This window comes from Hyaena hyaena, unplaced genomic scaffold (genome assembly GCF_003009895.1).
Source record: "Hyaena hyaena isolate Hyena2069 unplaced genomic scaffold, ASM300989v1 scaffold_808, whole genome shotgun sequence".
NCBI lineage: Eukaryota > Metazoa > Chordata > Mammalia > Carnivora > Hyaenidae > Hyaena > Hyaena hyaena.
Window position 1 is genome coordinate 343,610 of NW_024081437.1, and position 26,154 is coordinate 369,763.

A 26,154-nucleotide genomic window follows, 5' to 3' on the forward strand; every position below is an offset into this window, starting at 1 on the left:
CCCTCTCTCTCTGACCCTCCCCTGCTCATGCTGTCTCTCTCTCTCTCTCCTAAAATTAAATAAAAATATTTTTTAAAAAAATTAAGTTGAAGGTTAAATGGTGCACCTGACTGTCTTACTCGGGAAAGCATATGATCTTGATATTGGAGTTGTGAGTTCAAGCCCCACGTTGGGTGTAGAGATTACTTAAAAATGAATCCTTAAGGGGCGCCTGGGTGGCTTAGTCGGTTAAGCGTCCGACTTTCGCTTAGGTCATGATCTCGCGGTTCGTGGGTTCGAGCCCCGCGTCGGGCCCTGTGCTGACTGCCAGCTCGAGCCTGGAGCCTGTTTCAGTCTGTGACTCCCTCTCTCTCTGACCCTCCCCTGCTCACGCTGTCTCTCTCTCCTAGAAATAAATAAAACATTAAAAAAATATTAAAAAAAAAAAGAATCCTTAAAATAATTAAAAGTTGGAGGTTAAAAAAAGATACATTTCCAAATATACAAAGACTGAGAAAATTCACTGCTAGTATATTTCTTTACAGGAAATACTAAAAGAAGTCCTTCAGGCTGACGCCAGTTGCTAACTTGAATTCACAGGAAGAAATGAAGAACAGTGACAATAATTAATATGTGTGCTAATATAAAAGTCTCAATATATTTTTCCTCAGTTAACTTCTTTAAAGGACATAAGACTGTATAAAGAAAGCAATAACCATTACACTGTATTATTGGGTTTATAACCTATATATGTAATATACATAATATTAACAGTACAAAAGGGAGGGAAGGAATGCTGCTATATTGGAGCAAAGCCTCTACTTTTTACCAAAACTGAGAATTAATACAAAGTATATTGTGATTGGTTAAGAGGCATATTGTAATGCAATTGTAATTCAAAAAATACATAGTTAAGGGCGCCTGGGTAGCTCAGTCAGTTAAGTGTCTGACTCCTGATTTCAGCTCAGGTCATGATCTTGTGGTTCATGGGTTAGAGCCCCACCTCAGGTTCTACACTGATGGTGCAGAGCTTGCTTGGGATTCTCTCTCTCTCTACCTCTTTCTGCCCCTCTGCTGTTCTCTCTCTCTCTCAAAGAATAAACCATAATTTTTTTTAAATATATAGTTAAAAAATCAACACAGAGAATAAAATGGTATACTAAAAATATTTAGTACAAGAGAAGGCAGTAAGAAAAGAGGAACAAAAAAGAACAGAGATATATAGAAAACAAATAGCAAAATGGCAAATGTCGACCCAACTCTATTGATCATTACATTAAATGTGCATGGTCTAGGGGCGCCTGGGTGGCTTAGTCGGTTAAGCGTCCGACTTTCGCTTAGGTCATGATCTCACAGTTCGTGGGTTCGAGCCCCGCGTCAGGCTCTGTGCTGACTGCCAGCTCAGAGCCTGGAGCCTGTTTCAGTCTGTGACTCCCTCTCTCTCTGACCCTCCCCTGCTCACGCTGACACTCTCTCTCTCCTAGAAATAAATAAACATTAAAAAAAAAAAAAATAAAAATAAAAATAAAAATAAAAATAAATGTGCATGGTCTAAACACCCCAAACAAAAGTCAGAGATTCAAAAAAGCAAGATTCAACTAACTATACATTATTTTAAAAAGATGAATCTTAGATTCAAAGACAAAAACAGATTAAGAGTAAAAGGATAGAAAAAATATATCATGGGGTGTTTGGGTGGCTCAGAAGTTTGAACGTCTGACTCTTGATTTTGGCTCAGGTCATGATCTCTCAGTTCATGAGATTGAGCCCCGTGTGGGCTCTGTGCTGACAGCGAGGAGCCTGTTTGGGATTCTCTCTCTCTCTCTCCCTCTCTCTCTCTCTCTCCCTGTCCCTCCCCTATCTTAAAATAAATAAATAAATTTAAAAAACAGGAAAAGAAAAAGTATATCATGCCAATAGTAACCATAAGAGAGCTGGAGTGGCTATATTAATATCAGATAAAATAGACTTTAAGACCAAAGCTATCATTAAAGAAACAAGGGACATTCCATAACGACAAAATGGTCAATGCATCACAAAGATATAACAATTATAAACATATACACATCTAACAACACATAAAGCAAAAACTGACAGAAAGAAGAGACAATTCAACTATGACAGTTGGAGATGTCAATAGTCCACTTTCAATAACTGATAAAACTAGAAAGAAAATCAGCAAGGTACAGAAAACTTGAACAACACTATCAACAAATTTGACCTAACTAAAATCTAGGGAACAGTTCAATCAACAAATGCAGTCTGTTCTTTCTTTTCAAATATGTCTGGAACATTCTCTAGGATAGGCTATAATGGAGACCATAAAATAACTTTCGATACATCCAAAAAGACTGAAATAATACAAAATATGTTCTGTGACCACAACAGAATTAAATTAGAAATAAAGAGAAAGACATCTAGGAAATTCAAAAATATTTGGAAGTTGAACAAAGCACTTCTAAATAACCCCCACAAGTCAAAGAAAACATTACAAGGGAAATTATAAATACTTTGAACAGAATGAAAATGAAAAGTCAACACATCAAAATTGTGGGATATAGCTAAAGCAGTACTTAGAAGGAAGTTTATAGCTTTAAGTGCTTCTACTGGCAAACAGAAATCTCAAGTTGACAGCCTAGTGATCTACCCTGGTAACGTAGAAAAAGAAAAGCAAACCAAATCTAAAGCAAGCTGACATAAAATTACTGTAGAAATGAGTGAAATAGAAAACAGAAGAAAAATAGAGGAAATTGATGAAAACAAAAGTTTGTTCCTTGAAAAGATCAACTAAATTGATTTTACCTAGACGGATCAAGAAAAAAGGTTACCATGATCAGTGCAAAGGGGGACATTACTACAGACCTCCAGAAATTGGAAAAATTCTACGGCAATGCTCTGACAACTTTATGGCAACAAATCAGACACCTCAGATGAAATGGACAAATTCTTAGAAAGATACAAATAACCAAAACTGACTTTAAAAGAAATAGAAAATCTGAATAGACTTATAAGCAAATAAACTGAATGAGTAATTTAAAATGTTCCCACAGCAGAAGAAATGAACAGACATTTCTCCAAAGAAGACATCCAGATGGCCAACAGACACCTGAAAAGATGCTCAACATCTCTCATCATCAGGGAAACACAAATCAAAGCCACAATGAGATACCAACTCACAGCTGTCAGAACGGCTAAAATCAACAACACAAGAAACAACAAGTGTTGGCAAAGATGTGGAGAAAAAGAAACTCTCGTGCACTCTTGGTGGGAATGCAAACTGGTGCGGCCACTGTGGAAAACAGTGTGGAGCTTCCTCAAAATAGCTACAAGTAGAATCACCCTACCATCCAGTAACTGCACCACTAGATATTTATCCAAAAAATACAAAAACACTGATTCAAAGGAACACATGCATCCGTATGTTTATACTAGCATTATTTACAATAGCCAAAGCATGGAAGCAGCCCAAGTGTCCACCAATAGATGAATGGATAAAGACGATGTGGCAAAAATACACAGTGGAATATTATTCAGCCATAAAAAGAAGGAAATTTTGCCCTTTGCAACTATGTGGATGGAGCGAGAGAGTATAATGCTAAGTGAAATAAGTCAGTCAGAGAAAGACACATATGATTTCACTCATATGTGGAATATAAGAAACAAAAAAGAAAAACGAAAAAACCAAAAAAGCGAAAAAACAAAACAAACGAGCAAAATAAAAAGAGAGAGACAAACCAAGAAACAGCTATATCTGAGAACACACTGGTGGTGACCGAGGGGAAGCGGGTGTAGGGATGGGTGAAATAGGTGACGGGAGATTAAGAAGCGCACTTGTGATGAGCACTGGATGGCATTGCTGAATCAGTCACTATATTGTACACCTGAAACTCATGTAACGTTGTTAACTATACTGGAATTAAAATAATTAATGTTCCCACAAAGAAAATCCAAGCCCACAAGACTTTCTAGGTGAATGCTATCAAATAACATAGCTGAATATATATGTCCATACAAAAACTTGCATAGAAATGTTCACAACAGTATTATTCACAACAGCCAAAAGGTGGGAACAACCCAAATGTCCATTAATGGACGTGCGGATAAACAAAATGTGGTGTCTCCAGACAATGGAACATCGCTCAGCTATAAAGAAGGAAGTGAAGTACTCTTGCACCAGTGTGGATGGCCTCAAAAACATTATGCTAAACATAAGAAGCCAAACACAAAGGGTCACATATCGTATGATCGCAGTTCTGTAAAATATCAGAATAGGCAAATCCGCAGAGAGAGAATGTAGGTTAGTGGTTGCCGGGGACTTGGGGGGCCAGGGTGTTGGGGAAAATGGAGAGTGACCACTAACCGCTGTGGGGTTTTGGGGGGGCGGTGATGAAAATGTTGAGGAATTAGATCGTGGTGACAGTTGTGCACCTTTGCCAATATACTAAAAACCAATAAATTGTACATTTTAAAGGGTGAATTTTATATGTGGATAATATCTCGCTCAAAATACAACGAATTCTAACTCTGAAAGGAAAAGGATTAAACAAGATATACCAGGTTATGTCACTATCAGGCGAAGCATTACACTATTAAAGCATGTCACTACATTTTGAGTGAATACGCCACTTACCTGAAATATAGAGCAATTCTAAATTCCTCTGCACTTAATGACCTAGCTTAAAAGACATGAAGCAGTAGTTGAAGGAACTATAGGATAAAGTGAGAAAGAGCCATCAGGCCTCTGCTAGGGGCATCATGTGAGGCAGGCTTGGCTCCCTGGCGTGAGGAGAGGACCTACCAAAATCTCCATGAGGCTTAGAGACAAGATCTGGAGATGAGGTTTTTATATTTATCACCAAGGGCCCCCTCCCCCCATAGGGTTGAAAAATACTGAAAACCTCTCTTAAAGCAAAAAATGGAATCTCGTCACCGCGCTGCCTCCAAGTGTCCTCCAACGGCTCCCCAGCGCCCTCTTGAGAAAGTTCGCTCTCCAGGCCAATCTCTAGCCACTTCTCGTCACTGCCCTCAATCAACCAAACCGGGTTATTTGTTATTTCCCAAATACTCCACACTTCATATCTTGCCCACCGGAGGAGACAGGGATGGAGGCAGGACCTGCCCAGACAGAGCTGAGATTAGGTGGAGAACATGGAGCTGAGATTAGATGGCTGCCATGTGCCCACGCACTGGCTGGATAACATGGCTGCCATGTGCCCACGCACTGGCTGGCAGGTGGGGACTGAGTCCTGACTGGCCTGAACGGGCCTGCTTCTCCTCCTGGGTTCGACTCCTTCACACTCTCCACCCCCATTCAGTCCCCTACAAGAGGTCTCCATCTTTCCAGTCCCGCTTCAGCTACCCGGGCACAGACTCTCTCCATGTCTTCCCTTGCCTCCCACACGGCCCCCAGACAGGTGTCCCCGACACCAGTCCCGCCCCATCTGTCGCCCTAAACTCCAGAGAGGTTCTAGGGCTCATGTCCCATGCTCCACCTCTGCCACTGTGGAAAGAACTCCAGGTTCCCATTTCCCAAGGAATGTAATGAAATGGAACCGACATCCAGGGCTCGCCCTGCTTCCTCACACTGACAGCGCACACTCGCACCGAGATTGGTGCCGAACCCCCCCTCTTCTCCTCACGTCCCCACACACACCCTCATGCTCCCACAGAGCCCACTTCACTTGCACAGAGGCAGGTAGGAGGGTAAATCACAAGGCTGTGTGGCCTTGGCTCAGTTATTCAGCCTCTCTGTACCCCAGTTTCCCCAAACGTAAAGTGGAGATGATAAAGAGAGGCTTGAGTTAATACAGGTCTCGGAAGGTCTCGGAAACAGTGCCTGGCATACAGCAGGTGTTCCATGTAAAGTTAGATCCGCTTTTGCAAAAAAAAGGATGAGAAACAGTCTCTCTGGCTCTACTTCGGTGTCCCTTTGGGCCCCTCAAATTACCATGTCCAAAACCAACCTCGTCTCTCTCCCAAACCCACCCATTGAACCGCTCTTGGTAAGTGGTCCCAAAGATATGGGCCACCTGGGCCAGCTCCTTCAGTCCCCACCCCCAGCCTATCACTGATCCCTAAAGAGCTCCCAGGACCTTCCCCCCCCACACACACCGGTGTCCCCCTCAGCAGCGGGAACCCACAGGCTGAGCATCGCCAGAAGCCCCGCCACCCACAGGTTTGCACCAAGACAGAGTGTGTGGCCCATCTGTGCGATCCAGAACCTCTCATTTCTGGACTGGTCCCTGACACCTGGTCCCCATTCCCAGCTCCCAGCTCCCCACTTTCTCCAGCTGTCCGAGCTCAGCAGCTGCTACCCCTCCAGCGCTCGCCACTGCTCACAGACTACGGTCCAGCCCTTACCCTGCCAGGCCTGAGTACTGTTGTTCCGTGAGCCTGAAATGCTCTCACAGAGCCCCCTGGGCTCCCTCCCCTCCACCCCTCACTCCCAGCTCTCCCCTGTGGCTGCTCCAGCCCCTCCTCTCTCCCAGGCGGCCAGGCTCACGGCCTAGGCACCCAGGCGACCCAAAGCTTTCCTCTCACAAACCGCCCCTCAGATGGGAAGGCGGCGGGGGGAGGGGGGAGGGGGGGGGGAGGCGTTATGAAAGGATGCCGCCTCTGCTCGACCTGGGGACCCCCCTGTCTCCTGGCTCCCAGATGGGCAGGGCAAGACTTCTCTCCCAAGTAAGGAGTTTCCCAGGGCTTGATTTCGGGGTGCGGGTTGGGGGGCACTGGAGGAGTGGAACGGTTTTGAGCAGCTGCCCCAGGTGGTGAAGAACAGGGAGGGCCGATGGACGTTTCTTAGATGTGGCCATGGCGCCGCCTGCTGGTCGGAGGCCAAAGCGCACCCTGGGTCAGGACGGGCGGAGCCGAAGCCCCAAGTGCTGCGGCGATGACGTGGCCGCCGCGGAACCAGGGCGACCCCTGCAAGGCCGGCTCCGGCCGGCCCCGTGCTCAGGGCTCCGTCAGCGGCCAGCACACTACTTTCCCCACTCAGGTCTTTCTTACCATCGAGCAAGCCCACCCCTCCATTACAGGCCCCCCCCCCTTCATGTGGCTGGCACAAGGCAGAGGCCGAATGGGTATTTGATGGACAAAACAAGAACAGGGGTGTGTCATGAGAGTTCAGTGTGAGGACGTCAGAGGTGGCAGGACAGGGGATGACAGAGGCCCAGGTGGGAGTTAAGGGGAGGCCAGACAGGTCATTGGAGGCAAGGAGACGGAGCTGTTGAGACCTGGCTGTGGCGCTGGCCACCTCAGGTCCCCTGGACGGTGGGCAGAGAAAGGAGAGCAGGCATGGTGGGACTGGGTTACGTGACCCAACAGCCTGGAGCGAAGGATGACCTAGAAGTGGCCGTGGGGACAGAAAGGGAAGCTGCCCCCCACCCCCACCCCGGGCCCCAGACCTGCCCTGGGCTCAGGGGCGTGGGGACAGGCATGGGGCAGAGTGGAGCAGGAAGGGGCTGGGGGAGGCTCGGAAGAGAAAGCTGCAGGGCGGTTGTGTGCCCGGGAGTGAGCTATCTGGAGGCACGCTGTGCCCGCAGTTCTCAGTGGCAGCCAGCCCCCTTGCTCCAACCCTGAACGCTGTTCCAGGCCTCCCCCCACTCCCCCTGCCGAGACCCAGGCCTGCGCTGCTTTGGGTCTAACTGCCTCCCTTTGGGTCCTAAAGGCTGACAAAGAGAAAGGTCTTCTCTGTCCCGCTCCGCCATGGGGGCTGACAGGCAGCAGCAGAGCAGCTGGCCCGGGGCCTCTGGGGGGCTTCCTCTGCTCGGCTTGTCCGGCTCTTCCGCTAATGGAGGAAGTAAGGAGGCAGGTCTAGCAGGGCCAGGAGAGGCTTGGGGTCCTGGACAGCAGAGTTCTGGAGCCCAGGCTCACCCAGAATGGGGTGGCAAGGGTCAGGGGCCACACAGGCCAGAGGACTGGCCGCCGCTCTTTGTGCCACAAGCCATAACCGACCCAGCCTCGATGTCCCATGTTGTCTTCCCTTCCCCTCCCCCACCCTGGAGCGGGGGGAGGGGGGCGGGGGGTCCCCAAAGCCACAGTACAGTACAGATGTTGAGGCCTCAGTGGCGCCCTCTCGTGGCTAAGGAGCCCCTCCACCTTCTGACACGGGTTCCCTAGCCTTCTGCACAACAAGGTGCCCTTTGGAACTGCCCTCTGTCTGGCCAGGCCCGTGGAAAGTTGGGGGAGAGGAAGGGAGAGACTGGAGGACACAGCCCAGGGCTCTGGTCGCCTTCCCAGCTACAGTGGGCCTCCACTTGCCCGTGAGCCCTTCCCAGCCTGTCCCTGCAGCCCGTCCCCAAGGGCCCAGAGACAGCGCTCCTCCCACCCCCATTTGGCCTCCGGCCACCCCCCTGGGCTGGCAGCCCACAAGGCCTCCATTTTCTCCCAGGGAGCCACAGCCACATGCAGGCCGACCGCTAGGGTGGCAGAGCTGGCCGGCCAGGCCGCCCTCTCCCGGGCACTTTGCGGGGACAGGGACAGGAAGTTCTTGAACAGCTGGGACCTTGCCTGCCATGATGGGAGGGAGCAGAAGTTCAGGGGGCAGTGGGCGGGGTCGCATGGTGGGGGCCTGTGGGCAGGGGGCCTGCCTCCTTGGTTTCCTTCCCACAGGTGACGTCCGTCCGTTGCACACTCATGCCCCCATCCCTGTCCCTTACCCCTCCCTCCAGCTCACCACTGGCCCATTGCTCTGTCTGTCTTTATTGATTTGGGGGAAACTAGAGGGGCTTGGAGGGCCACGACACAAGCAACCACCACAGTCAGCAAAGCACAGAACGGCGTGCGGGGAAGAGCTGCCCCTGGTGTGGTGGGGACAGTGGAGTAGTCGCCGTGGATGCGCCCTGCCAGCCCCGAGGCGAGGGCGGAGCCTGGGTGGCACGTGGGGGAGCCCCACTCCTGCTCGGGCACCATGCACCACACCCACACATCTCCAACTTTCCAGCAGAGGCCAGCCCGGGGTCCTGGGGCTGGGGAAAGGGGACTGAAAGGGCCACCCCCAGGAAGGGAGTCCGGGAGCCCGCGCCCTCAGCCTCAGCATCTGCCTGGGTGGGGAGGGGGGGAAGGAGAGAGAAGCACGGGGAAGGGGGCCATCAGGAGGCGCCCCCAGCATGCCCTGTGCTCCCCTCCCCGCCCCCCCATCGCAGTCTTGGTTCTCAGCAGCGGTGCCCACTGGGTCTTGCCAGCGGGCTCCTCGTGCTCCCTGCAGCCGCCAGCCCCCTCCGGCCTCTATCGTCTGCTTCTCCCAGAACCCTGGCTCCTTCCCTCCATCTCCACCTTCCGCCCTCAGTCTTCTGTTCTGTGGGGTCCTCCCGGTTCAGCTCTGGGCCACACGGAGCCCACCCTCCTCTCGGTTCACTCAGGAGTCAGCTGCCAGTGGGCACAGGGCCCACGCCTGCACACCTGGGCATCACCACTTGCGGGGCTGGCCAGACCCGAGGCCGGGGTGGCTGTGGCGGGCCATCCTCCGCTCTGAGGCCTCCTCGCCCTCTGGGCTCTGCCCCAGCTTACGGATGTGACGCAGGAAGGAAGTGGCGTTGAACGCTCGCTGTGGGGAGAGAGGGTTGTCAGGCCGTGGCCCCAAGACGCCGAGGCCCACAGAGGCCACTGGAAACTCAGGCCATCCCCTTGAGACGTGGGGACAGCCTCGAGCCAGGTCCACAGGCCCCTCTCCACACTGACCTTCCAGTGGGTCCGGGCAAAATTCTTCTGGATCTGCTCACTGACTGAACCCAGGATGTCCTTGTCAAAGGCCGCGTCCCCAGAGATCCTAGGGGGAGGCCATGGGTCAGTGGCGGGAGGGGGGGTCTCTGAGGGTGTGGTCCCTCTGGTTCCCGGAGAGCTTGGCAGGGGCCCCACTCACCAAAGATGCTGCAAAGCCTGCTGGCAAGTGAACCTCTTCTGTGGGTCCCGCTCCAGAAGGTGCCGGATGAAGTCTTTGGCTGGAGTGGGGATGCCAGGTCAGCCCCCCCCCCCCCGTTGTCACTGCCCCCTCCCTGAGCTCCGGGCCAGACTCAAGTTCACCTGATTCTGAGATGTCATCCCAAAAGGGAGAGTCGAACTCGTAGCTGGCCCTCAGGATCTGGCTGAAGAGTTCTGGATCGCTCTCGTCGTAGAAAGGGGGGTACCCACACAGCCTGGCACCCACACATGAATCACCCAGCTGCCAGGCCCTCCCCGACCCAGCAGGAGGCAGGCAGGCAGAAGAGGAGCCTTCCCAGCGGTCACTCACAAGATGTACGAGATGACACCCAGGGCCCACACATCCACAGCCTTCCCATAGGGCTTCTGCTCCAAGAGCTCTGGGGCTGGGGGCCAGAGACAGACAGACAGACACCCCCCGCACGCACGTGCACCGTGGCTTCACTGCCGCCAGGCTCTGCCTAGTCAACCCCAGGAATGACCCACCGTCCACCCTCCCCCCGGCACCACGTCCCCCAGCCCCCTCAGGCCCCAGCGGGTCTCAGGGCGCACCCCCCTCACTGACCCACATATCCTGGGGTCCCACAGGCAGTGCCTAGCATGTTGCCAGTCTGGATTTTGGAGAGGCCGAAGTCGGAGACCATGATCTTAGAGTCCTCAAAGGGTGTAGCATAGAGGAGGTTTTCAGGCTGCGACACACGGGCGCCGGAGAAAATGCCAGGTCAGCCCTGGCATGGCCCCGGGGGTCGGGCACCCTCAGGTGCCCCAGACCCTCGGTGCACAGGGAGGCCGGGCACAACCCCGGGCGGGCGGGCAGGCGGGCACCTTGAGGTCCCGGTGCACGATGCCCAAGCTGTGCAGGTAGGAGACGGCGCCCAGGACCTGGCCCACTAGGTGGCTGGCGTCCTTCTCTGTGTAGGAGCCGCGTTCCATGATGCGGTCAAACAGCTCGCCCCCTGTCACCCTGGGGGCAGTGGGGACTCGGCTAATTCAGGCCACTCGGCCCCCACTCACCACCCAGCCCGAGCCCCAGCCCGTCCAGCCTGCCCCTGCCCTCCTCACAGCTCCATGGCCAGGTAGAGGTGGGAAGGGCTCTCGTGGACGTCCTCCAGAGCCACGATGTTGGGGTGGCTGACCCTGCAATGGCAACCGAAGGGCCCTTATGGGCCACCGCAGCCCTCTCTGGGCCTCTCAGGGCCTCAAGAGCTTTGTCCCCGGCCCCCAGGGAAGGCTTTCTCCCCCTTCCCTTTCTCGCTTCTCTGCCCTCGCTTCCCCGCTACCACGGGCCACCCCTGCCTGGTCCAGCAAGGCAGAGTCCCCCGCGCTGAAGAGCCTGGGCGCTCTACCCCAGGGCGCTGTACGGAGGGCCTGACCAGGGGCGGGCCGAGCGCGCACCTGCGGAGCACAGCAATTTCGTTCTCCACCAGGGCCTCCTTGCCTCGAAGCGCTTTCTTGGGGATGCACTTGAGGGCAACAAGGTGTGAGGAGCCCCGCTCCTGGGCCAGCACCACCTCAGAGAAGGCGCCCCTGAGGCAGAGAGGGGGAGGCAGGAAGGGAGGGGAAGAGGCAAAGAGGAGGAAAGGAGGGGGAGGGGACGGAAAGCAGAGGTGCGGAGGGGGCAGGGCCCTCCTAGCTGAAGAAGATGGGGAGGCCCTCCCAGTGCCATGCCACCCATCCATCCCATCCACACACTCACACACTTGCTGACACACACACGCTCGCGTGCACACACCCATCCACACACACACATCACATTACATTCATTGACACACACACACACACACACACTCACGAGCCGAGCTTCTCCCGGATCTCATAGACGCTGCTGATGTCTTCCGTCTGCTTCTTGAGCAGCAGCATGTCTGTGGGGGGTCGGGGAGAGATGGAGGGAGGCCCCCTGGGCGAAGCCACCCTCAGTGGCAGCCTTGCTCAGAAACACGTAAACCTCCCCCAGCCCGGCAGCATTTCGCCCCTCCCCCACCGCCCAGGCCCGCACTCCCAGGTGGGCGACTCCCAGCGAGGCCACCGCAGACCTTCCTCCCTTCCCAGATAACGAGGCCGAGATCCGGAGCCCCCCACCCTGGCACCTCGACGGCGATCAGCGCCCAGACACCCCTTGTCTGCCTCCATACAACCGAGTCAGCCGCGATCGGCCGCCTTCCAGAAGGCTCCGTGCACCCCCACCCCGTCCCCTCTGTGCCCACCCCCATCCACAGCGCCCACAGACGGCCCTCTCAGGCCCCCAGGCCTAGACCTGCCACCCACGGCCCAGCGCTCACAGGCACTCGGCACTCACGCCACCAACCCTCCCGAGATGCACCTGCGACCCCCGCGCCCAGCCGCCTGCCACGGCCACGGCCACCCACGCGGCCGCCCAAGTGCAGCCCGGCCCTCGGCGCCTCGGGGCTGGAGGGACTCGGCAGCCTGGGCCTCCCACGTCCCGAGCTGCGTGGGCCACGCTGGGCTTGACAGGTATGCGCGGGGGCGAGCGGGGGCTGCGGCGGCCGTGGTCCGGACTCCCACGCACCCCCGCCCGCGCGCGCCCGCGCCCGGGAGCGCCGGGTGCGGACCTGGAGTCGAAACTGCAGCGACGCGACGCGCAGTGGCCGCCGCGCCGAGCCCCCCGCCCGCGCCCCGCCGGACCCGCCCCCTCCGCGCGCGCCCCCGCCGGCCGCCGGCGACCAAGCGTTCGGTGGCCGAGCGCCGCCGAGGCGCTGCAGGGCGCCTTGTAAGGCAATCGGCCGGCGCAGCCCCCACCACCTCCCTCCTCGGTCATTCATGCCGGTTCCTGCCGGCTCCTGGTCCTGGTCCCTTGGCGGCCTGGCTGGGCCAGCCCCAGGGCCTTTGCACCACCCGTGTTCCTTGCCCAGAAGTCTCTTCACCCACATGTTGACATAGCTCTCTGCATGCCCTCAGGTCTCTTCCCTTACCCCAGCCCTGCCATTTCTGCCACCCTGGCCTGAGCCCCCATCAGCACTCAATTGGAGGACAGCAATAGCCTCCCCATCGGGGTCCCTTTGCCCTCTGACCCCACCCTTCACCCGTCCTACCCAGTCTCTTCCTCACCAAGCAGCCAGAGCATTTCCTATATGGAGATCATTTCACCAGATCTCCAGACCCTTCCACAGCTCTCCAGGCCATGAGTCAAAGCACAAGTCCTTACAGTGGCCTAAAGGGCTCTGCATGATCGGTCCCCCTTCCCTATCGTTGCTCTGGCCCCTTTCCACCCAGTCTCCCCCTCACTCAAGCAGCTCTAGCCAGCTGCAACCACATTGACTTCCTAACTGGCCCTCAAACACACCACACATGCACCTGCCCCAGGGCCTTTGCACTCACCGCCTCTCTGCCTGGAATGCTCTTCACTCAGATATCTTTTTTTTAATGTTTTATTTATTTCTAGGAGAGAGACAGAGAGAGAGACAGGGTGAGCAGGGCAAGGTCAGAGAGAGAGGGAGACACAGACTCTGAAACAGGCTCCAGGCTCTGCGCTGGAGATCATGACCTAAGCGAAAGTCGGACGCTTAACCGACTAAGCCACCCAGGCGCTCCTCTTCACTCAGATATCTGCTTGGCTTGTTCCCTCACTTTGTCAAGTCTTAGCTCAAATGTCACCTCCTCAAACAGGCCTCCCCTGCCCAGTCTCTAGTACATCACCCTGCCTGCCCTGTCTTCAGAAGATCCGCCACTGCAAAATTACCTTCTCTGTCTTGTCTTCCTCATCTGAGAATCCACTCCTAGACAGCGTCTCTGCTGAACCAGCTCAGGAAATAGTTGCGGGTTCCTCCATGCATCCAGTCCCGTCTCGGTTCTGGCACTACTCCTAGGGGGCCCGGGCCCCAGCAGGGATGCAGGGACAGGTGTTCCGGCTGTTGACAGGAGTGCATCCATACCAGTCAGTGCCGCACAGGCTTCACGGACTCATGGGAACGGCCTGCTGAATCTATCTTCACAGGGGTCTGTCTGTAGGCCCTGGCATGACCCAAAATCTTTTTTTTTTTAACTCTATTTATTTATTTTGAAAGAGAGAGAGAGTGAGCACGAGCAGGGAAGAGGCACAGAAAGGGGGTGGGGGGAGACAGAATCCCAAACAGGCTCCATGTTGTCAGCACAGAGCCAGACGCGGGGCTCAGTCTCAGCAACCCTGAGATCACCACCTGAGTCGAAATCCAGAGTCAGACGCTTAACCAACAGAGCCACCCAGGCGCCCCTGACACGAAGTCTTTTAAGAGGGTCCACAGGGCAGACAGAGGTTTTTCAAAATCATCTTTCCAGAACTCAGCTCCCACCTGTCTCTGTCCAAAACTTGGTTAAGTCTGAGAAGGTCCCTCCACTTCCTGTCCCCCTCACCCTTTCCCAATCACATCCCCCCCCCACGAGTTCACTCAGGAAGGTTCCAGGGGCCCCCAGCCCTCATTCCTAGGGAGGGAACCACTGCTGAGCCCCATCCCACACGGACCATAAGGCCTCTTTGTTCACGGACACCTGAACTAATGGGCGAAGCCGAGCCCTGCGTTACTTGCTTGTTTAATAGTCATGTGTCAGCAGCTCTCATCCACGGCTGCTGTTCTGGTCAAGCCGGAAGGAATTTTCATCAGAGCCCCATGGTCACAGATTGTAACAAGAAATGTACTTTATATACACTTGTGTTTCAGAGAAATACAAAGCATGAGTAATAAAAGGCTGCCCGCCCGGAGAAAGATAGCACCAAGGGATGCCTCTGAGGCACAGCGGATGAAAAGTGGAGGCAGGAAGAAAAGAACTTACTTCCAAAGGGAACGTGGAAAGAAGAGCCGGCCTCACTTTGAGATGGACACACGTACCGGTTCACCGGGTGATTTTAATGCCATGGGCCTCACGTCAAAAGTGCTATCACAGTTGGGTTGTTTTTTTTTTTTTTTTTTTTTTTAACAGTATTTACAATACACCAGAAAGCACACTCTTTGCAACTGTTTGAACATCTGTTGAAATATCGTAGACGTCAACTTCAAAATGCACACGTGTGTTGAGTGGTTGGGATAAAGAGCTTTTCAAAATCCTTTCAGGGGACACCTTACAGGAAAATTAACTCAAAGCTGACCACAGATCTAAATGTAAAATACCAAACCTTTAGAAGAAAACAGGAGAAAAATCTGTCTTCGCTTGGGCTTGGCCATGAGTTTTTATCTATCTACCTTTCTTATTTTTAAGAAGATTCCACACTAGGCATGGGGCCCAACTCGTGGCTTGAATTCACAACCCTGAGATCAAGAGGAAGATGCTTAACCAAGTGAACCACCCGGGCACCCTGAGTTTTTAAATATAATGTGGGAAGCACGGCCCATGAAAGAAAACATCAGAAATTGGACTGTATCGAAATTTTCAATGTTTGCTCTGCAAACAACACCGTTAGAGAAAGAGAAGACAAGCCACGGACTGGTGGGAAGTCTCTGTAAAAGAGAAATCTCATAAAGGACTGGTATCCAAGATCAACAAGGAGCTCTTAAAACTCAACAAAAGAAAACAAACAACTCAATTAAAAACTGGGCAAAAACAAAGAAATGCAAATGAGAAATAAGCGTAGGAAGAGATGCTTGAGGTCATACATTTTAGGTCCACAGGGAAGTGCAAAAAAGTGTTTTAATGTTTATTTTTGAGAGAGAGAGAGCGCACACAGGGGAGGGGTGGGGTGGGTGGACGGAGGAGCCAAAGCGGTCCCTGCGAGGAAAGCAGAGAGCCCGTTGTGGGGCTCGATCATGACCTGACCATGACCTGAGCCCAAGTCTGACACTTTTAACTGAGCCACCCAGCCGCCTGCCCAGGAGATGCCACTACACACTAGGAGAATGGCTCCAGTGCAGGGCACTGGTGATACGAAATGCTGGTTAGAATGGGCAGCAACGGAACTCTCCTCCAGTGCTGCTGGGAACGCAAACATGGTACAGCCGCTTTGGAAGACAGTTCGCCGGTTTCTTACAAAACTAAATGTACTCTTCCCGTATGATGGATGCAGCAATTGTGCTCCTTGCTATTTACCTAAAGGAGCTGAAAACTTTCGTGTGCACAAAAACCAGCACGGAACTGTTTACAGCAGCTCTGTTCACGAACAACACCGGGAAGATAGCGGGCTAGAGTCTCAAAGACAGTCCCCGAAGTGCGAAAATACTTCTGGGTTTATAGAAGGAAAATGTGGGGCGGAGGGGGGTGGGTGCTTGCAGGTGGGCAGTGAAGGTCAAATGGATCCCCGTGCTTACAGGGCAGGATCTTGCAGGCTCAGGGGCAGTCCCTCTGCTGGAGGGGGTACTTTCGGTTCCCATCTGCGGAGGCTTTGCCCGGACACCAGCTGGAAGGAAGAGGCCAACTGGCAAGTGTGAGGTCAGAATGGAGCTTGCCGAAGCCGAAGCCGGCTTTCGAGTGCAGCACACTAATGTGGAGTGTTGGTATCAGGGAAAGCTGGGCCCACCTGCGTGCAGGGGTAGGGGGCTCAGATTGCCACTCCCTGGTGCTGGGGACCGTCCCTAGCCCCCAGCGCCCAGCCCTGGGGGGTGGCCTCAAGGCAGTCTCCCTTTCCCAGTTGTGGAAAGGACAAAGCCCTTCAAGGTGGACTCCAGCCTTTGTTGCCAGCTAATTCTAATTCCAAAGCTCTTTGTGCCCCCACCCTATCTCCTGCTGCCCCCGGGATAAGCAGCCCCTCCTGGATGGGGAGCCCCCCCCCACCCACGGACCCCCTCCTCAGGCCACGGCCACCCAAGACCCAGTGGGCCCCGCAGCCCCCGTCGCTGCTGCGGGCACCAGGTCCAATTCCCAGGCCTCCCCGGACAATGAGAGCCTTCCGCTCACACTCCCTTCCTGCCCTGCCTCCAGCTCCCCCCTCCTCCCTCCCTCTCCTCCTCAGCTCCCCATCCAACCCGAGCCTCACTGGGCTCTGAAAGGCTGCCCTCCCTGCCTTGGGCCCAGGAACCCCTTGCTTCTCACCCAGACGCTGCTGGAGCGAGAGCCCCCCGCCCCCCCGGCCCTCACACGCTCAGAGGCCAGGGATACGGGGCCTGGTGGCAGCTGTGGAGGCACAGACAGGGCTTGGAGGGGGGCTGGTCTCCTGGCCCGCAGCACCCCACTCACCCCCAGTGGCTCTTGCCCAGGGAGGGGATGGTGGCAAAATATACCTTCTCAAAGCCCCAAGAACCGCCCCTCCCCCACCCGAGGGCTGAAGCTCCCTTCGCTGGTGTCCTACCCAGCTGGTCAGCGCCCGCCCACTGTAGCTGTCCTTGGCCTTATCTGCTCGGAAGCTCCCACAGGCTGCTTGGGGCTGCACGTGAGCCAGAGTTCTGGCTGCCAGCTCCCACATAGGGCAACTCCTGCCGATTCATGCTGTCCCGAGGCAAGGACCAGTCCATTCACTTCGAGCCCCCGCAAATTCACACCTATCTCTCTGGCCTCCCCCGGACAGGTGGCAGCCAAGCTGAGTCTGCACTGTCAGAGGCAGGTCGGCCCAGACAGGGGGCCCGGTGCGGGGCACCAGGGCAGGTCAAGCTCGGGGGGCACTTGGCTCTGCGGGGCTGGGGAGCCCACGCGCCAGCTCTTGCCGGATTTTGTACACCTTGGAGAGGGCTTTAGCTCCATCTCCAGCACAGAGAAAAGCCCAGAGCAGAGCACATGGGGAGGGACACGTGAGATTTGCCCAGTGTGGCTGCTGGGGCCGAGAGGAGGAGGCCACTGGGGCCGGAGGTGGGGGGCGGGGTGGGGGGGTGTCAGGGTTGGGGGGTGCCGTGGTTACCTGCTTGGGGAAGACTGCAGTGAGGGAGGGAGGGAAGGTGCAGCCCTGTCAAGTCTGGTCTGGGGGCCTGGTGCACCCCCCCAGGTAATGGAGGCCCCTACAAGGAGGGTCTAGAGACACCCCAAGAAGGCTCCCCCTGGAGCGGTGCCAGCTTGGGTCCTCGAGCCCCGGAGCTCCCGCGGGGCTGTTCTCAGCACTCACCTCTCCCTTGGATCTCCCTTTGGCCCCTCCCGCCCCTGCCCTCCCTCTCAGCAGCCTCCGGTCTCGGTCTCTCTCTGTCTCGCAGAGGCATTGAGGGCCTAGGGTGGCAGCTCATCGCAGCTTCCAGCTTCGCCACTGGCCTTTGAACCTGCCTCCCCTCCCAGGGGAGAGGAGACCCGCCCTTGGCTCCTTCAAAGGCCCTCCTCAGGTTCCCCATGCCCTGCCCTCTTCACCCTCTCCCCTCCCTGCAGCGGCAGCCATTTCCCCCAAGTGCCACTCGCTTGCCCACGCCCCGTGCAGCCACTGCCTTCTCTCCCTGCCATGCTCCTTGTACAAGCAGTATCCTAAATTCTGAAAGGGTTGCCTGCACGGGGCCACGTTCTCTCACTTCCCCCTGTTTGTCAAGGGGCCCTCTGACCTCTGCCCGAGGACCGTCTCCATCACAGCTACCGCCCTCCCTCCCTCCTGTGAGCATCCCCGCGCCCCTTCCCGCCTGGACGAGGTTGTCAGCCTACTTCCCGGGCTCCTCTTTCCTCTCAGCTGTGCACCGAGGTGCCTGTGGTTCGCTGGGCTACTCGTCTTTCCCCTCTGCCCTTGCTCTCCGGTGGCCCGCACTCCTCCACGACACCTACGGGTCACATACTTCTCGGTGGCCTCTCTGTCTGCAGACTAGCTTCAGTCTGACACCGGGCCAGAGAAAACTCAAGTTCTGGTCTTCCGATGAACAGAGCCACCCTGCCACCTCGAGTGTCCCCAAGCGTCTCCCCACCCCGTACCCTGACCCAACCTGAGCACAGGCCACCTTGCGGAGCTTCCACAAAGGCCCCCCGGAGGCTCCTCCAGCCATCCCGGGTGGAGGGGCGGCCCCTCCTCACCCAGCAGGCTCAATCTGGCTCGGGCCAGAACTGCTTTTCTTCATAAAGCCGCCGGATGACTGAGGGTTTAGCTTAACAGGATGAACCATCTGGGGACTGACTGCAGCCTGGTGATCTGAGAGTCTGGGCCTGGTGGGGGCGGCAGGGGGCACACTTCACGTCCCCAGGCCGGACAATGACCCCTTCCTTCCCCACCCCATGGCTGCTTTTCACTCTGCAAAGTTCCCAACAGGCTGCTAGGCTGCGGGTAGGGAGGCGCCGAACACCCTTGCTAAAGGGAGCCCTGAAGGTCCTTGGAGAGAGAAGCTGCGCAGGTGGGGGGTGCCGGGGCCTCCCCGCTGAGGCCTTGGGGGGGGGAGGGTCTGTGCACCTGACAGGCACCAGGGGGCAGCCTTGCCTTATTCGTGCCTGAATCTCGCAGGCATCTGGCAGGGGTGAAGGCAGCGAGGGTCCCTATAACCCCTCCTTGGTGACGGTGTGTAGCTTTGCCAGGCAGCCTTATCTGCCCACTTAGGAGACTCAGAGAGACTTCTCGCCCCAAGAGCTGCGATGCTGACCTCAAGCTTCCAGGATTTCGACGCTGAATGCCAGGAGGAAGCAAGGCGGCGCCTCTGGCAGAGCCCCCCCCCCCCCCCCGCCCCCCCCCCCCCCCCCCAGCACACCTGGAGACAGAGCCGGGGCCAGCCTTTCCCTTGCCCGCCGGCTTAGCCCGCTCCCTCAGGAGGCGGAAGTGGCCAGCAGGCCCTCTGGTGCAGGGAGCCGGGAAGCTGTAGGCCTCGGTACCCAACACGGGCCCAGGCTCTAGCTGGGAATCAGAGAAGGGCCGGAGAGATGGGACAGACTGGAAGGAGGGGTGAGAAGAGGAAAGGAGGGCAAGGATGGCTGGGAGGCAGCCAGGGAAGTGGCTTTCCTAGAACCAGGAAGGGCAGGTTAGGAGGGGCGATCTGGGAAGGAGCCAGGTCCAGATAAACTCGGGGTCAGGCGCGGTTCGGTCCCTGGGAAGGACGTGCTGGTCGGCGCCCCAGGTAGCAGCCATCCTGCTTCCCGCTGGAGTGGCGTCTCCTCCTCGGGAGGAGGGAAGGAGGAGGTGGGCGGAGTGACGGGGAGGGCGGGACGGGGGGGGAGGGGGACCAGCCCGTTCGTGGGGGTGGGGCGACAGTGACATCACCGGGAGTCGGTTCTTAAGCAGCAGCCGCTCGGACCGGGAAAGAGAGGGACGGTCGGAGCGCGGTGGCGAGTCGCTGAGCCCGCCGCGGCCTCGAGAGCGGCTGGAGCCGCCGCCGCCGGGAAGGAGGGGCGAGCGCGCCTCAGCCGCCGCCGCCGCCGCCGCCGCCGCCGCCGCCACCGCCGCCGCCGCCGCCGCCGGAGCCGCGAGCGAGCCAGGCAGCCGCGCCGGCCCGGGCCGGGGCGGGGGGCGCGGGCCGCAGGCCCCTGCTCCGGCCGCCGCTTGCAGACCGTGGGCGCCCGATGCCGCCCGCGCCCCGCTAGTCTGAATTTCGGGCCGGGCGAGCCGCCGCCGCCACCGCCCGAGCCGCGGACAGGAGTCTCGGGAGCCACCGCCGCCGCCCGGCCGGGCCCCGCCGCCGCCCGCGCGCCCTCGGGCCCCCGACACACATGAGATTCTTCAGGCTCACTTTCAAGTGCTTCGTGGACTGCTTCTGACCGCGCCGCCCCGCCTCCCCGACCCCCCGGCCCGGCCGCCCCCGGCCCCCGGCGGGCCCGCGCCCTCGGGGCCCCCCAAGCGCCCTCCGCCGCCCGTCCGCCCGCCCCCGCGAGGCACCGCGCCCCCCGGCCCGGCTGCGCGGCCCGCCGGGGCCATGGCGAAGAAGAGCGCCGAGAACGGCATCTACAGCGTGTCTGGCGACGAGAAGAAGGGCCCCCTGATCGCGCCCGGGCCCGACGGGGCCCCGGCCAAGGGCGACGGCCCCTCGGGCCTGGGGGCGCCCGGAGGCCGCCTGGCCGTGCCGCCCCGTGAGACCTGGACGCGCCAGATGGACTTCATCATGTCGTGCGTGGGCTTCGCCGTGGGCCTGGGCAACGTGTGGCGCTTCCCCTACCTGTGCTACAAGAACGGCGGAGGTGAGCGCCCCCGCCCCACCGCATCCCTGCTTCTCCTTGCCCGGGGGGGGGGGGGGCCTCCCCCGCCCGCCCCACTGGGGCGCGGGGCCGAAGTCCGGGATAGGGGGTGCTGGAGACCGCCCCTCGCTGGCCGCTGCTGCTCGGTGGCCCAGCCTGGCGGCCTCCACCCCCCTAGCCGGTCATGTGCCTGGCAGTGTGTGGGGGGAGGGGGCCGGCGAGCCAACTGCCGAAGCCCCGGGACTGCCTCCCCCCAGACTCCTGGCGCGGGGGCCCCGGAGTGATTGGCCACTGAGGTGGGAAGGCGATGCCTGCCCCCCTGGTGGGGGGGCTTCCAGAGGTGAGGAGCCCAGGCTGCCCCCGCTGGTCAGGCACACAAGTGGCACATTGTGTGGGGCCCCCACGTGTGCACACACGAACACACACACACACAATGGACTACTCTGTCCCTCCCCCTGCCCTCTTCTCCCCTCCCTTCCCCTCTCTTCTCTTCCCCTCACTCCCCTCTCCTCTCCTCCCCTCCCTTCCCCTCCCCTCCACTCCCCTCCCCTCCCTTCCCCTCCCTTCCCTCCCCTCCCCTCCCCTCCCCTCCCCTTCCCTTCCCTCCCCTCCAGCCTGGGCCTGGAACACTGGGTGCCTGAGCCAGGCTTGGGTAGCCTGTGGCCTGGGCCGCCTGGCGCCGCCGCTGGACACACTGCACACATACCCCATGCCCGCCTGCCCCGGGGCCCAGCTTAGCAACAGCGATAGCCACCGAGTGTCCTGTGACTGCAAAGCAGCGCTGGGGTTGGGGGAAAAGCCATGGTGACTGGGTGATGGGTGGGAAACTGAGGCCCAGAGCGAAGGCCTTGGCCCAAGGTCACACACAAGAAAGATGCTGGGACCAGCAGCCAGGGAAGCTGCAGCCAAGCCTGACTTCTGAGTAATGCAGAGCTGAGAGGGGGCAACAGCACGGGGCCTGGAGGGGACAGGGAGCCCAGTTCCCCTTACCCCCCACCTCTGGCCTGTGGTCTCCGGCCCCATGTTGCACGCAGCCTCCAGTGCCAGGCTCACCAGAGCTTGTACTATCCCACCTTGTCTCCCTCTGTCTTTGTTCACCAACACCTCCAGATACACCCTTCCCCCCCCCCCCTCCGTGACCCCTGGCAGAAGACTGCCCCCCACCCGCCCAACCTCTTTCCTGGACCTTCATGCTTGCAGGCAAGTGCCTGGGTGCAGGGAAACTCAGGCTCCCTGTCCTTGCCCAAGCCAGACAGGCCCTCAGGCCGGAGTGTCAGCCATGGCGCATGCACGCACGCACTCGAACGCATCCACATGGCCTCACCGCTTTCCTGTGCTGCCTACCAAACAGGGAACTGCGACACGAGGCTGTGTGTGTCCTCCGTGCCTGTTAGGTCACTCACCCTTGGTGACGGTGGGGCCAGAAGCCTTGTGGGTGTAGGGCCCCCCAACCCAAGAAACAGGGCTGGAAGGGTCGGGGGACAGCCACAGCCCTCCCAACGCTCCAACCCCCTCCTCCCAGCAAGGCTGTTCACCTTGAGCCTCTGAGTCAGTGGCCACCCGCTGCACTGATTCACCCAGTGGGAAGTTAGGATGGTGCCAGGGAGGAGCCTGGAGCTGGCTCCACCCTGGCCTCCCAGGGCTTCCGAAAGCTGGGCTGGCCAGCCGGGGGCTACGGGGCTGCCCTGTGCAAGTGCCCACCCTGTGTTCCTTCTCCCCCAGGTGTATTCCTTATCCCCTATGTCTTGATCGCCCTGGTCGGAGGAATCCCCATTTTCTTCCTGGAGATCTCACTGGGCCAGTTCATGAAGGCCGGCAGCATCAATGTCTGGAACATCTGCCCCCTGTTCAAAGGTGAGCAACCCCAGGCTGGTCCTGCTTGCCCTCTCCCTCGGCGACCCCTCCCCTTTCTCACTGCTAGGGCAAAGCCGGCACCCACTTGAGAAATCCTGTCTCATCTGAGCACCAGGCTGGGGACCCGGTGGATGCCCCCCAAGTCATGAGTGGGAAGCTGGAGGTTCTGCAGACCACCCAGTGACCTTGAGCATGCGGGGAATGGAGTCAGGGACTGGCCTCTCTGCCATGGTGAGGGCGCCCAGGCCCAGAAGAGCTGGGAAAAGACCCTGCCAAGCATACTTGGCTCGGGGGGAGCCGGGCAGAGGGTGCAAGAGCCATCAGCAGGAGATGCTGTCCAGGGCCACCTCTCCCAAGGCCAGAGGGCCAGCCTAAGGAGCTGGGGCAGGAGCCATGGGAAGTTCACGGTCTGAAGGGAAGGACTGTTGGCAAAAGTCACTTTAGAGCTCGTTCTGGGTTCAGGCAGTGTGCCCCTATTACCTCTCAAGGCCTTAGGAGGGACCCTGGGGAGGCCAGGGCTCAGAGGGGCAAAGTGACTGGCCATGGTTGCCTGCTGAGAGAGGGACTGTCTCCCACACCAGCCCAGGTCGCCAGAAAGCCCCCAGCTGCTGAGGACTGGAGGCCCACTGGGGGGCCAGGTGGAGGCTTGGCCCTAAGTCAACCACCATGGTGTCAATGGGACCGAGGAGAAGGGAATTCACAGGAGCTAAGGCTCTGATTGCGGCAGGAGGGGAGGGAGGGTTCGAGGGAGGAACCTTGACCCAACCAACCCTTCAGTGTTGGGATACTTGGACAGGTGGGGGTCCGGGGGGCTCTCTGCACCCGCTGTTCTCCCCACCATCCTCCCACCACATCTCAGTCATGCTCCAGAGACTTCTCTGAGCTTGGGAGGGTAGATAAGGGGGGCGGGGGGAGCGGCCAGAGAAGAGCCCACACAGAAACTCCTCTCCTTCCCAGGCCTGGGCTACGCCTCCATGGTGATTGTCTTCTACTGCAACACCTACTACATCATGGTGCTGGCCTGGGGCTTCTATTACCTGGTGAAGTCCTTCACCACCACGCTGCCCTGGGCCACGTGCGGCCACACCTGGAACACGCCTGACTGTGTGGAGATCTTCCGCCATGAAGACTGTGCCAATGCCAGCCTGGCCAATCTCACATGTGACCAGCTTGCTGACCGCCGGTCCCCTGTCATCGAGTTCTGGGAGTGAGTCAGGCGCCTCTGGGCCAGGCCCTGCCTGTCCCTCTCTGTGGGCGTCCCTTACGGCCCGGGTGTGCGTGTGCGGGGCCCGGCCCCGGGGGGATGCCGAGCAGGGTCCCCTCCCGGGCCCTGCGTGTCCTCAGCGAGCCCCCAGCCCGGACCCTAGGGGAGCTGGAATGGACGGGTCTCGCTCCCTCCCATGTCTCAGTCACAGGCGCCGTCAGTCCTTGTGTCCGCCTGCCTGCCTGCCTGGGGGAGGCGAGATGGCTGAGGGCGCGACCGGCCCTCCCGCCTCCAGCCTCCAGCCCGGGGCTCCGGGCTCCTGGCTCCCGGCTCCCGCACCGAAACGCCTCGGGGCTGCGGGCTGGGGCCGGGCCCGGGTGCCGGGGGACGAGGGAGGGGGGCCCAGCTGCACGCGAGGGCTGTGGCACGGGGGGAGCACCGCCCTGGGACAGCCCCCCCCTCGTTCGGCCCTCCGCTGCCACAGCCCTCAGGGGCTCTCCCTCCCCCAGGAACAAAGTCTTACGGCTCTCCGGGGGGCTGGAGGTGCCAGGAGCCCTCAACTGGGAGGTGACCCTGTGTCTGCTGGCCTGCTGGGTGCTGGTCTACTTCTGTGTCTGGAAGGGGGTCAAGTCAACAGGAAAGGTACCGCTGGAGGCGGGCGGGGCCGGAGGGGGTGATGGCGGGGCTGAGGGCAGCATGGTCGGTGGGGAGACGGGGGTCCCACCGCAGGTGGCCCGGCCAGGGCCCGAGGACGGGGCAGGCACTTGGAGCCAGGCCCCTGGGTCCCCACCCGTGCCTGGGTGGTCCTCCCCACCGTCCCGGCTCCGTCCGGGCAGCCTTCCGTCCCCAGGGGGACAGGCCCCGGCGGCAGCCGGCTGAACTTGCCTGCGTCGGGCATCCCCGCCCCAGGCCCCCTCTCTTCCTCACTCACTGTCTGCTTTGCCCGCCAGCTTGGGGGTCCCGGTCCGCGGTCCTCCCTTGCCTGCCCGTTCTGCTCTGCTGAGCTCTGCCGAGCGAGCGCGGACGGGAGGCGGGGGTCTCCGCGCTCACCTCGCCGTTGCCTCTGTCTCCGGCCGGCCCCGTCCAATGCCCACGCCCCAGGACCTGCCTCTCCGCAGACAGCCCCCTGCAGCCTGGGGCACGGGAGGCGTGGGACCTGCCCCCAGGCCGGTGCCCCTCTCCCTGCCCGGGGGAGGTGCTGCCTCTGCCCTCGCTCTGCGGCTGACCTGTCTGCCACGACGGGGCGGCCCATGCCCCAGCGGAGCACCCAGCTTCCTTTGGGAGGAGCCCAGGCTCTGAGGAGTAGGAGGGGGGTGGCGCGGCCCGCCTCCCTCTTGACCTCGGAGCACACCGCGCCATGGTGCGGGGAGTGTGGCCCGCCTGCCGTCCTGCTGAGGCGGGGGGCCCCTAAGGGGGAGGTGGGTGCCGCAGGGCCCCGCCTGAGCAGCCCGGCCCCCCAGATCGTGTACTTCACCGCTACATTCCCGTACGTGGTCCTCGTGGTGCTGCTGGTGCGCGGAGTGCTGCTGCCGGGAGCCCTGGATGGCATCATCTACTATCTCAAGCCTGACTGGTCAAAGCTGGGGTCCCCTCACGTGAGGGGAGTGTGGGCTGTCCGGAGCGAGGGGGCCGGCCAGGCCGTCAGGGCCCCTCACCTCCCTTCCCTGCCCCATCTCCAGGTATGGATACATGCTGGAACCCTGATTTTCTGTTTCTTTTCTATTCTTTCTCTTCTTCTTGTTCTTGACTTTCTTTCTTTTCCTTTCTGTTTTAATTTTTAAACTTTATTTAATGTTGAGAGAGAGACAGAGCGTGAGCTGGGGAGGGGCAGAGAGAGGGGAAACACAGAATCTGAAGCAGGCTCTAGGCTCCGAGCTGTCAGCACAGAGCCCTATGTGGGGCTCAAACCCACAACCGTGAGATCATGACCTGAGCCCAAGTTGGGCGCTCAACCGACTGAGCCACCCAGGTACCCTGATACTGTATTCTTAAAGTAAGCTATCGAGAAGGAAATTATGTTAAGAAAATCATAAGCGAGAGAAAAAACACTTATATCCCTATAATGTAGTTTTTGAGAAAAATCTGCGTATAGGTGGATTCACGAAATTCAAATCTGTGTCGTTCAAGGGCCAACTGTCGTGTGATTTGTAATGGGAGTTAAGTGCTTTACAGATAGGAAACATCCTTGTTGACACTGTCTTTTTCAACAAGATTATACTTGCGATCTTGGTGTTCAGCCTCTTTATTTTCATTGTCCTGTTTGTCTCCTCTTTCTGAGTATTCTGGCTTTTGCAGCC

The 26,154-nt window shown here is 58.3% G+C and overlaps 2 protein-coding genes across 6 annotated transcripts in view; one reads left to right on the forward strand and one right to left on the reverse strand.

The window, feature by feature from the left end:
• Window positions 1–8,663: 8,663 nt before the first annotated feature.
• PNCK (pregnancy up-regulated nonubiquitous CaM kinase) lies at window positions 8,664–13,258 on the reverse strand. Of its 5 annotated transcripts, none has more exons than XM_039219239.1 (12): window positions 13,234–13,258; window positions 11,690–11,759; window positions 11,293–11,424; window positions 10,960–11,034; window positions 10,723–10,861; window positions 10,463–10,586; window positions 10,208–10,283; window positions 10,000–10,112; window positions 9,839–9,917; window positions 9,658–9,745; window positions 9,379–9,523; window positions 8,664–9,020 (listed from the first exon to the last, which is right to left on the reverse strand). In XM_039219239.1, the coding sequence occupies exons 2-11, from the start codon at window positions 11,755–11,757 to the stop codon at window positions 9,386–9,388; spliced, it is 1,032 nt and encodes a 343-aa protein (XP_039075170.1). In that variant the 5' UTR covers window positions 11,758–11,759; window positions 13,234–13,258; the 3' UTR covers window positions 8,664–9,020; window positions 9,379–9,385. The 5 variants fall into 5 exon arrangements, with proteins under 5 accessions (XP_039075170.1, XP_039075169.1, XP_039075173.1 ...); XM_039219238.1 differs by lacking the exon at window positions 13,234–13,258 and adding an exon at window positions 12,468–12,514; XM_039219242.1 differs by lacking the exon at window positions 13,234–13,258 and adding an exon at window positions 12,218–12,335 and having other exon boundaries at window positions 8,664–9,016.
• Window positions 13,259–20,082: 6,824 nt separating this feature from the next.
• SLC6A8 (solute carrier family 6 member 8) overlaps window positions 20,083–26,154 on the forward strand; it is a 9,450-nt gene continuing 3,378 nt past the window's right edge. Inside the window, exons 1-6 of the mRNA XM_039219272.1 lie at window positions 20,083–20,802; window positions 22,522–22,653; window positions 23,611–23,860; window positions 24,367–24,499; window positions 25,318–25,452; window positions 25,537–25,567. Coding sequence (XP_039075203.1) covers window positions 20,541–20,802; window positions 22,522–22,653; window positions 23,611–23,860; window positions 24,367–24,499; window positions 25,318–25,452; window positions 25,537–25,567 — 943 coding nt within the window. The 5' untranslated portion in view covers window positions 20,083–20,540. The remainder of the gene's footprint in view (window positions 20,803–22,521; window positions 22,654–23,610; window positions 23,861–24,366; window positions 24,500–25,317; window positions 25,453–25,536; window positions 25,568–26,154) is intronic.